Below are 11,983 nucleotides of genomic sequence, written 5' to 3'. Positions count from 1 at the left end.
ACTCTCCTCGAGGCAGGCGTGGGGCTCACCATGATGGCCGGGACGGAGGGGCGCAGCGCGGCCCTCGCCCCCTGAGGCAGCGTGGATCGGTTCGACCCGGCCCTCCCCGAGCTCCTCCCGGCAGGGCCACCCGGCTGGCTGGGCCGGCAGGCGGGAGCGCGATTCGGCGGCGGCCACCGCTCGCTGAGGAGGCGTCGCGGAGGCCTTCGACCCCCCTGGCGTCCCCCGCTCCTGGTCAGGCATGGCCACCTACAAGCCGGTGGTGGTTCAGGCGTTCCCCAAGCTCGGGGAGAGGATCACGCAGGACACGCTGTACTGGCGGGGTTACAAGGTAGGAGGCAGCGGTTCGCGGCGCGGGGCCCTGGGGCCTGTGACGGGCGGCGTGGGGTCCGCGCTCCAGTTCGTGCTTGTTCTGCCAGCTCTTGCGGCTTTCGGTGAGAAGCGGTTCCTTGATACCGTCCAGAAACCTATTAAACGGCTTCCTAGGGGGGACCTGCACCCCAAACTGGCCCGACAGACGTAGTTGTCGTCCTAGAATATTTTTTTTTTTACAGCTTTCGTGCGACTAATCAATAGTATTTTGAAACACGCGTGAGTGAATAAGGTTGGTTTTTTTTCCTCAAAACACGTAATCGGTTTTAATGCGTGAATTGGAAAAAAATTCTATGAGCAGAAGTAGCCCGGCAGAAGAGAAACAACAGGATTGTATTTAAAAAATGATTTGGTTCTAAATGGAGTTTTGAGCTCTCTGTAAGAAGAATAGGTTTTGTTTTGCTTTTTCATCTTTGGTGGTGTGCTTATGCGTATTTAATTATCTTTATCGAAATTGTTTCAGACGCCTGTTCAGATAAAGGAATTTGGAGCAGTAAATAAAATTGACTTCTCCCCAGTTTCTCCATATAACTATGCTGTCACAGCCTCCTCAAGGGTAAGTGGCTTTTCTGAGGTTTTTATGTTCTTGTCTTTCATTTGGTATCATACAAGCAAACTTAATATCTTCTCGTTTTGCTAGATCCACATTTATGGCCGTTACTCTCAGGAACCAATCAAAACGTTTTCTCGCTTCAAAGATGCTGCTTATGGTGCCACATACAGAGATGATGGCAATCTGCTTGTTGCTGGCAGTGAGGAAGGTAGCATTCGCCTCTTTGACGTTAGCGGAAGAGCACCACTGAGACAATTTGATGGTCATGCTAAGTAAGACAGTTTTTAATTTGTGTGCGTAAGCTTGTTTGGTGTATTAACATGTCTGTTTTGCATGTTGCTGAGGATCTGAATAATACTGATTATGTTGCTTGCAACTGTTTCATGTAGATCTTACTGAAAAGTAGATTTTTTTTTAATTGAATTCAAAATTGGAGTGATTTTTTAAAAAAAAATTCTAGATATGAATTGGGTACATGTAAGAATAAATATATTTTCTAATTCAGGTAGGTGTCTTATTAATATGGTGTGTAGACGTAGTCTTGTGACTACATGGCACTGATAAGCACATTTTATTTGATGTTGTCAGGAAAAGAGTTCTAAAAAGTGACTAAACAAACCCAGTGAAGAAATAATGCCAGGAAGATCAGGAATCCCTTAAAAATATAACAGAAAAAGTGCATGATGATGGGGTTGGGGTGGGGAAAGAAGTTAGAATAGGAGTTCTGATGTACAGGTGAGGAGAAAACAATGATAATGTGTAGTTTAAGCAGATTGCTGTTCTGTGGAAGACCCAATATGTGTTGTATCTACCTAGAACAACAACAGCAAGCCCCCTTTCACTGGAAAGGACACAGGCAGGCCTTGAGAGTGTTTGTCTTTGAGGTCTGTGTTTGTAGATCGGGTATTACCTTATGTCCTAACCAGTAGGTTAACTGTAATAAGATTTAGGGTATGCGTGTTTTTTGTCAAAGTTGTTCTCTGTTGGGATGTTACAATGGTAATACAAATTTAAATAGTGATTTTAAAGGTCAAGAAGAGTGTCCAATCCAGTTGTACTTAAAATTCACTCATAAACTTTTTCTAAATGACTCTGCTAGTACACAGACCTCTAAGTAACGAATGCAGAAAAAAACCTTTAAAGCAGATTATGTCAGTGCTTAGGTAAGCATCTGTCAGCATGGCCCTTTTCTGGCTGGAAATATAAAAACTAAAGTGTTTTTAACTTCAAAAATGAGGCTTTGTAACTTCCAACAGTAAACACTTTTCACTTTTAAGTTAGAGTGAATAGTTTAATAAGCTCTTCATACAGACTAATTCTTCTGGAAACAAGTATGTTTTAACTTGGGATATTGTGGACTTTGGTTTCTAGACCTGTTCATGTAGTGGGCTTCCTGTCTGATAAATACCGAATATTTTCTGGTGCTGATGATTATTCATCAAATTTGTGGGATATTCCAAGTGCTACAGAAATCGTCTCATACAGTGAACATAATGACTATGTGAGATGCGGCTGTGCAAGTAAAGTGAATGCAGATGTCTTTATAACAGGTTTGATTTTATTTTTCTTATATGTTTCTTTTGGATTGAGTTGAAGAAAAGTTCAGACAGATATTTTTTGATACAGTAGGATCTTGTTTATTATATTTTAAACATGGAGGATCTGTCTTCCTACTCAGTGCCTACTTTGTTGTTTCCTTCTTGCTTGCTTTTTAAGCTTGACAGTGATGTTTGTAGGAAAACTCTTGAGCAAATTGATTTTTAACATCTTTCTGCTTTAGCCTGTTAGAGTTAATGGGACTGTTCTGACTGGCCTTTTAAAGAGAAAATCCTGTGAATGTATCCTTTAGTTGGGATTGACTAAAGTGTTTTATCAGGTTTCTGGAGGAGAACACTAGTTCCATTGTAGTTTGTACAGCCCCAAACTGGCAGACTCAAAAATGAAAGGTTGCCTGAGGAGTTATTTGAAACCAGTTGCTTTTGGTTTTCCTAGCAGTAGCTTTCTATTAATTTGTGGTAAATTGCTATGAAAAAAATAGTATTCTGTACTTCAGGAGGTACAGCAGACAAGTTTTCATCAGGTTGCCTGATATTTATTGTTATAAATACACTTGATTAATGGAAGGGAAATAAAATTAAGACTTAAATTACTTTTAAGGCCTGACACGAATTAGAATTAGAAGACTTACGTTGCCTGAAGGCTGTAAATTAATCAAGGTAAACCACAAGGTGTTCCAAGTTTATGGTTTAAAACTGTTCCTGTTTGGCAGGAGCCTCTTTATAGATTGTAAGATGTTGCTGGTTTAATTCCTGAAATAATTGAAATTATGAAACTGAAACTATTTATGGTTATGTTTGTAGGTTCCTATGATCACACTGTGAAACTGTTTGATGCACGAAGAAAAAGTAGTGTCATGACAATAGAACATGGCCATCCTGTGGAGAGTGTGCTTCTGTTCCCTTCTGGTGGGCTTCTAGTATCTGCAGGTACTTAATAAAATCAAATTTCTTTTCTGTGGCCTTAATTTGAGAAATACTTCAGCTGCTTCTTTCTTGTGTGGTGTTTTCATTTGGTAATGAAGTGGTGAGTGATGCAACAGCTGGATTTCTCAAAGATCTGGAGGATGAGAAGTAGGGGTCTTTTTGTCTTCTGATTTGATTTTCTTGTAGATGGTCAAAGAAAAAAATTGAATGACAAGATACAGACTTTAATTAGCCCAGTGCTAAAGTGAAGGAGTGAACATACTTAAGAAATTTTGAAAAGATGTGACTGTATCTTTTTCTTAACGATGTCATGATTTTTTAGTCTCTTCTTGCCATTGCATCAGAAGTCCTGTAACCCAGTGGTATCTATATTTTTTTTTGTAAGGAGTATGTTAAATCATTCATCTGTGCCTACAGAATGGCCTAAAAAAGAGCAGGCTTGTAACGTGTCTTGTCCCAGGAGATAGTCATAATGGATGGGGATGGTGAGTAGGTACAGAAAACTCTTGTGTTATGAAGGAGGCACTGTATCACTCTGTGAAAACTTCCCAGAGAAGTGTAAATGTGTATGTATGTCAAACTGTTTTGTGTGCTTCCTTCTCACAGGAGGTCGCTATGTCAAAGTTTGGGATGTACTAAAAGGTGGACAATTACTAGTTTCACTTAAAAATCACCACAAAACTGTAACTTGTTTATGCCTGAACAGCTCTGGACAAAGGTTATTGTCAGGATCCCTGGACAGGTTAGTATACTTTGTGGATTTATTGTGATTTAAATTCTTTAGGACTTTTTTCCTTTGAAAGTTATTACACATCAGTGTGTGGTTTTGGGGCTTAAACACTTTTAACTGTTAGAGATATAACTTACTTGAAAACATGTCTTGGGGCCAAGGTACATACTGTGATATACGTTAACCTTTCCCTCTTATTAGCCTGAATGTCAGTACGGGTTGTATGTGCTGTTTGGGAACACTTATGGGGAATTTCTGAATAAGCATTCATTTTTCTGAATCTCTGAACTGACCTTTGCAGTCTCTGTAAAGTAGCTGTTCTTAAATTTACTTTAATATAGTTTAAATAACTGAAAGCTTATTAGTATTCACCTTTAAAGAGCCTGTGCTGTTGCTTTTTGTACCCAAGGTGCACAGGTGAAATACGTCCTACTTGCTTTTTTTGTTTGTTTGTTTGGGTCAAGTTGTTGAGTACTAGTACTCATTCTGTTGTCTCTGAGATGTTAGAAATATGAAGTGGTCTGAAATGACAGTGGTCTGTTTTCTTCCTCCCTCCCTCCTGTACTTCCTAGGCTTCCTCAGGCTTTATGATTACAGAGCATAAGCTGAAGGATCACACTAGCTGTGCAGCTATTTTCAGTGCTTGCAACACTAAAGTTCATACTTCTTGTAAGATAATGTTTTGTTTTCCCATTTGTTAAATATGTCCTACCTTCAACCAAATCATTAAAGAGCCATCAGATACAAGAATATCTATGGTTTTACTTCCAGAAATTGTCAATAGATCTCACATTTAAAATTTAAGAACAAATTTGAAAAAATGCTGTCTTAGTGTTTCCTAATAAGCATTGCTAAAGTTGGATAGTCAGTACATCTACGTTCAATTTCTTCTTCTTTTCTGGCCCCATTTTAATCTTTTTTGGATAAGGGTAATCCTTTTTTGACTTTTGTGTATCTTTTAATGGAACTTTTCTGTTGCAGACGAGGTAATAACTAAGAAGGTCAGTAGTCTGAAGAACGCTTTGTATAAATACTCAGTTTCCATAAATGATCTATAGAAGTTGAGAGTGATGAAATTCCTGTAAAGCGTCTACAATGAGGCATTACTAATAAGGCTTTAATCATTACTCTTCTGTATAGGCATGTGAAGATTTACAGTACCACTTCCTACAAAGTAGTCCACAGCTTTAACTATGCAACATCCATCCTTAGTCTTGCATTGTCGGTAAGTACATTACAAATCTTTCTAGGCAAGTTAATTACTGATACCTTTTAAGTCACTGAATAATTTGGTTTTGCTTTCATTGCTATTGGGTTTCAGGAGAATGCTGTACATGCAAAGTAGCATGACTGAATATATTTCTTCTGAGTTAAAAATGGATTAGGAGGTTTTAAACATAATACATTCAGATGCCAGATGTTACCTGATTAGATCTCTACAAAATTGTGTGTTTTTCAAGGACGGTATATATCATAGGGAAAGTATTCAGTTTAGAAGGGAAGTCTTTTGACTTTAAGAAAATTGTACTCATCTTTTGCCTTCCAGGAACCTTGTAAGTCCTCTTGTCTGGCAGTGATAAAAGAAAAAAAGTAGTTCATTTGTTGGGAAATTTAAAATAGAGTGAACTGGTCTTAAAAGTGGTTGGTGTCAGGTTGTTCTGAGGAAGAAAAGGGGAGAGGGCATGAAGTATGAGCACAAACTTGTTTGCCAAGGCATGTATCTTACTGTCTCAGAAACAGAAAACAAAGACTCTAATTTCTCTGAAACATTTGAGTTCCAATGGAAAGTGACCCGCTGGCCAGAAATTTGGAGGCTAGCACCACTTTTTAATCATATCACCTCTGAAGGACATGTAAAAGGGACTGTGAGGGATCTTTACTACCTTCACTACTTTACTATTGTCCTGCTCTTCTGGAACCTAAGGAAAGTGTGTGTTGAAGGGGTATCTTCCCTTCATTGCCTACCTTGTTCTCTAGGGACCTAGAGCTAAATGAGTTGAATTATTTTGCTTGAGGTGAAGAGGACAGAACAAAAAAACCAAAACCCATACGCTTTAAGGCTCTACAGCAGCTGCAAAATGTGCAGTACCTGTAGTTTGGCATCTCTAGAGCTGTGTATATATCTTTTGAAACACAGTCTTTTGTTTCCTATTGACTAAACCACTTGAATTTTAAATGGTCATATTAGAACATAAGACTGGCTCTACTGGGTCAAAACTAAGGCTGGTCTAATTCCAGATGCTGCTTCCAACTATAGCCATAAGTAGATTCATACAAATGAAAAACAGGGCAAATGTATATGATAAGTTTCTGATATTCTTCCAAACTCATTTTCAGATGAGAAATTGGCTCATCAGAGTGTAGTTTCTGTGTAAGTCAAATAATTTATCTTACATAAATCTGCTCAGTCTTTGCTTGAGTTTGGACAAACTTCTAACCTTCACTAGATCCTTGACAAGGAGTTCAACATTTCTGCTACTTGTTGTATGAAGAATTGCCTCCTTTTATTCCATCTGAACCTTTATTAGATTCATTTGATGCCCCTAAATGAGACATTGACCAGCTGATCTCTATCCATACCTGACCTAATTCTGTAGGCTTTTATCTTATCCCTTCTCACTTGTCTTTTTTTCCCATGCTGAAGAATTCTGTCTCAAATCAAGCCAATCTTTGATTCTCTTTGGAGTTTTTTGATTCTTTTATTCTGAATCTTCTGTTGTTTTTTGAGAATGACTCACATAGGATTTAAGATTTGGGTAAACAATGGATTTTTACAGTGATATGACTTTCTAGTTTTTATTTCTTTTGTAGTAATTCCTAACACTTTTTATTTACTTTTTTTTAATTCTTACCAGAAGTTGAGCATTGAGCTAATGTTTAATGTTTTCATAGAATTATCTGTTAATAGTAACAGGTCAGAACTCACTATTTATTTATGAAGTGTTTTTCTCATGTGCACCATTTAAAATTAAAACCTTTAGCATCAAATACACGTAACCTGTGTTATGTAGGTGAAATTTATACCAGTGACTGGTATTTTGAACAACTTTCACTTTTTTCTCAAAATCCTGCTATTCCATGATAGCTTTCATGGTGTTTATGTCTGCTGTGTGGCATGTAATAGCCAAAAGCAGTTGTACACCGTTGAAAAAAACAAATTCTGTCATAGATTATACTTGCAGAAGGATGTTAATGCATATTTGAACTTGCTTCGCTACTCAGGCTGCAGTCCCTCTAGGTATTTGTCAGAGGTTTATTACATGGGTGATGTTGCTTAACAATCATAACTTTGAATCTGTCTCTGTTTTGAACAGGTATTTGAGGTGCCTTCCAACAAGCTGTTCTGTGATACTGCAATTAGAGCCTTATCATGAAGCACAAAAATTTAAAAATCTGCATTGTAGAGCATGCATCATCAAATAAAACACTAGGTTCCTAACTGTGATTTCTTCTTTTCAGCCTGAAGATGAAACCATAGTCATAGGCATGACCAATGGAGTACTAAATGTTAAACACAGAAAACCTGAAGAAAGGAAAGTCAAGTCTCAAAAGAAGAGACAACCAGCATATAGAACCTATGTGAAAGGAAGAACTTACATGCCAAAACAGGTATAGGGCGGTGAGGAAATGTATACTGAAGCACACGTCAAAACTTTTTTTTTTTTTTTTTTGAGCGTGCTATGTTGAAGAAAAGGAGGGGAGGGAAGATACAAAGACATATAAGCTTGTTCATAGTAATACATCTAATCCATTGTGTGTGTGTCTGTCTTATTCCAAACTTGTCTTTCAATTCTAGGAAGATTTCTGTGTCAGTAAACCTGTAAAACGTGTTTTGAGGAAATACGACAAGCTGCTGAAGAGCTTTCAGTCTTCCAAGGCCCTTGATGCTGTACTGGAGGTAAGGCATTGGTTTTTGTCTTGTCAGAGTTGTGTGCTGTCATCTGACGTGGATTTTTTCTGTATGTCAAACTGATTTTATTTTAGTGTATAACTAGAAAGAAATTAAACTTGTGTGAGTTCTGTTTTGGTTTTGCTGGTATCAGCCCTGTTTTGTGTGTAAAGATGTTGCTTTGGTACTAAACTCTTCTTATTTATGTCCAGCCACCCATTAGGCTTTATAGTCCTGAAGTTACAGTTGCAGTCATGCAGGAACTACATCGCAGAGGAACGCTGAGGAGTGCACTTGCAGGCCGAGATGAGAAGCAAGTGAATCTCCTTCTTACCTTTGTGGCAAGGTATTACTTTAACCTGAGTTCTCTCTGACTATTTTGAGATGTGTATTTCTTAGTAGCTTTTGCCATAGAGTCTCAACAGATCGTGGGTGGAACACTGGTACTCTTGAAATCTCACATGTCTTCTGCTTGCTGATATCAAGGTCTGGGATAGTACTGAAATAGTTTACCTGTTAGCACAAAACAATTTTGCTGATAGTATGAGAGAGTATATTTTACTTCTTTGCCAGACATTCTACCCTTAGTCTATTATTTTCTGTCTCCTCAATGAAACTCGTGTCTTCATGTACCCGAGGCTTTTGCCAGTCCTGCAACCCCCACTGCCTTACTGAAAGGAGGAGGGTAAATACCACATATGTAGCTTTTTTTTGACTTGCATCTGTGACTGCTGTTCTGTGACGTCTCTTCATGAAGAAAAAATTGTCTGTACGCCTGCATGAGAAAGCTTCTTGTTGGTGGGAAAAGGAGTGCAGTTGGCAAAAGCAGTAAAATTGGGATGTCTTCTAATTTTGCAGGCGTGTGATTGAGCCTAGATTTACTTCTGTACTGGTGACTGTTGCAGATATCATCACTGGTAAGTACAATACAAAAAAGATTCTGAAAGCCATATAGCTAGTTTGGAAAGAAGGTAAAAAGTGCTACATTTTAAAGAAACAAAACCTTTATGGCCAGATAACTTTGACCACAGCCAGTATCTGATTTGCACTTACTGCAGGAAGCTTCTCATGGTCTCTAAATACCCTTGATACTTCATGTTTCTATACTTACGTAGTACAAGTGAATTCTGCTTCTCCAGTGAGGTAAAAATAGTATTTGAGGTTGTAAAAACTTCTGTTTCTGTTAGTTTGACTTTTACTGTGAATACATATCAATAATTAAGACTATTTTCAGAACACCGTTAAAGTTGTCTTACTTGTCCACAATGTTGGACTTGTGTCAGACTCCTTAAATGCATCTCTAACCAGCTAATACAATTTTCACATTTTTATAGATGTGTGGATTCTGAAGTAACTTTTTTCTTTACAGACATTTATCAGCCTGTGGTTGGGCAGTCAGCGATTGTTGATAGACAATTCTTGAGACTTCAGGAAGCCATAGGAAAGGAGATTGACTATCAGGAAGAACTCCTAGAAGTTTTAGGAATGATGGATGCACTGTTTGCTACTTTTACTAAGAAAAGAGCTACTTACCTAGAAGAGAACAGAAGTAATGGTCTTACAGAGACTATTGAAACAAATATGAATAACTGACTGATAACCATCACAACAAATTGTCACAAAAATAATGTGAACTTGAAATACATGACCTGTTCTAGTAACTTTTTATAATAGCGACTTTCAAAATAAGCCCCTCTATGCTGATGTTCTGTCTTCCAAACTGTGTTTCTGAATAGGCTGAATTACTGAAGGCAGAGAAAGAAGGATGTTTTCAAGATTTTCCATGCAATATTTTTCAAGCAATTGAATTTTAAAGTTTTATTCCAAACTTACGTAACTTTCAAAGAATGTTTTATTCATTCATTACTAAGTCATCATTTGATTTAGAGAAACAGTCAGCAATTTTCATTTATGAGAAAATAATTGCACCCTGTTCAATTTTGATGTGTCATTGTCCTTATTTAAAGTTGATATCCCATGTAATGTAACCGGACATAGGAATAAAACCCCATATGCATTTGACAAAACTTGACTACGTTGTGTTTTCTCTCCCTGCTTCATCTCCATTTCAGACTTCCATGAAGTCATAGGAAACAGCAAAATCACTCAAGAAAACAAGTGCACCCTTACGTATATTGAAAAATTTGTTAGTTTCATTTTTTAAATAGTGCATATACCTTAATGAATTACAATTCTTACTTCTAAAGGGAAATTAATTAAAATTAATGTAATGAGTAAGTAAATGCACATGAGTGAGAATATCCTCAGTTAAGTAAAAGAACTCAATTTTGTGTAATTATCACTTTCAATGTACAGTAGATGCAATTTGTGTCTACGTTGTTATCAGTATATATTTGAGTGCTGCGGTAACTGTTTATTTAACTTCAAGCACTGTTGGAGAAGGATGGTATGCTTTGGAAAAATGGGTGTGCCAAAGGCTGCTCAACACATGTAGGGTGACAGTAGGGTAGAACTTTTGTCCTTAACCTGTTTTCTGTGACTTGGATTTTTCGCCAGGCCTGGAATTTATTTCAGATATAATATGAATTTCTTGCAAAAGGAATTCGCTCAAGTTTGGGAGTGAAAGTTGAGTATCAGTGGTAGAAATAACCTGAACAATTTTGAAAGTTCTATCTAAAATCTTAACATATCTTGGACTGAAAATTGTGGCGTGGTATCTGGTCTGCCCTTAAATTAGTATGTGAGCAATATATGTTCCTGGCTACTGGGATTTGCTGGTTTTGAAGGCATAGGATGATAATAGGTAATAATGAGGAGCATAGGTAATAATGAGGATAATAGGTAATAAGGTACATGCAAACTTTAAACTTTTAGTTTCCTTGCTGCTTACTTTACTATTTTTATGTTATTTTTGCTAGTAGACCTGAACTTTTGTCTTTTTGGAAATCTGTGTGCTGTTTTTAATTGTGTGACTTAATCAGGCAATATCTCTTAGGAGACTTCACACAAAATGAGTTTTCTGAGGGGGAGGCTCTTCCTAGAGCCTCCTTATTCCGTGACCCTTCAGTAGTGCTTGTTGTTGAAGGTGGACATTTCTCTTGGCATCCTAGTGTTTCACGACTTGAAAACCACTGACCATGACATCTAACATATTCTTAGTTCTTATTAACAATATTCATGTCTAAACTATGTATCCATTGTAGTGCCTCAAAGTTTGGTGTGTGGCTAGCAGAAACATAGATGTTAGATTAAAATAGCAGATTACTTTGATCTAAATTGGAGAGCTATGGATTTCTAGATGGACTGTTTGGTGGATGAGGAATTGGTTGGATGGTTGCATCCAGAGGGTAGTGGTCAATGGCTCAATGCACAGGTGGAGATTGGTGATGAGTGGTGTCCCTCAGGGTTTCATATTGGGACCAGTACTGTTTAATATGAAGATAAAGATCAGTGACATAGATAGTGGGATCAAGTGCACCCTCAGGAGGTTTGCAGATGACACCAAGCTGAGTGGTGCAGTTGACATGCCTGAGGGACAGGATGCCATCCAGAGGGACCTGGACAATCTTGAGAAGTGGGTCCATGTGAACCTCATGAGGTTCAACAAGGTCAAGTACAAGGTCCTGCACATGGGTCAGGGCAACCCCTGGTATCAATACAGGCTGGGGGATGAAGGGATTGAGAGCAGCCCTGTGGAGAAGGACTTGGGGGTACTGGTGGATGAAAAACTGGACATGAGCCAGCAACGTGCGCTCACAGCCCAGAAAGCCAGCTGTGTCCTGGGCTGCATCAAGAGAAGTGTGGCCAGCAGGAGGTAATTCTTGCCCTCTATTCCACCTTGGTGTGACTCCACCTGGAGTACTGCATCCAGCTCTGGAGACCTCAGCACAGAAAAGACATAGACCTGTTGCAGCAAGTCCAGAGGAGGTTCACAAAAATAATAAGGCTGGAACACCTCTCCTATGGAGAGAGGCTGAGACAGTTAGGATTGTTTA

At 38.4% G+C, this 11,983-nt stretch overlaps 1 protein-coding gene across 1 annotated transcript; it reads left to right on the top strand.

Moving 5' to 3' along the window:
* The first annotated feature begins 1 nt into the window (after nucleotide 1).
* On the top strand, nucleotides 2-10,054 carry UTP15 (UTP15 small subunit processome component). The gene is made up of 12 exons (XM_074856294.1): nucleotides 2-331; nucleotides 836-928; nucleotides 1,013-1,197; nucleotides 2,297-2,475; nucleotides 3,286-3,411; nucleotides 4,015-4,150; nucleotides 5,279-5,363; nucleotides 7,598-7,747; nucleotides 7,935-8,036; nucleotides 8,240-8,373; nucleotides 8,886-8,944; nucleotides 9,397-10,054. Exons 1-12 carry the CDS (start codon nucleotides 242-244, stop codon nucleotides 9,618-9,620), a joined length of 1,563 nt encoding a protein of 520 aa, XP_074712395.1. The 5' UTR covers nucleotides 2-241; the 3' UTR covers nucleotides 9,621-10,054.
* The last annotated feature ends 1,929 nt before the right edge of the window (nucleotides 10,055-11,983 follow it).

The sequence above is a fragment of the Strix uralensis genome, chromosome Z (genome assembly GCF_047716275.1).
Source record: "Strix uralensis isolate ZFMK-TIS-50842 chromosome Z, bStrUra1, whole genome shotgun sequence".
Classification (NCBI taxonomy): domain Eukaryota; kingdom Metazoa; phylum Chordata; class Aves; order Strigiformes; family Strigidae; genus Strix; species Strix uralensis.
The sequence above is the reverse complement of the archived record's forward strand: the minus strand, read 5'-3'. Positions and strand labels throughout refer to the sequence as shown.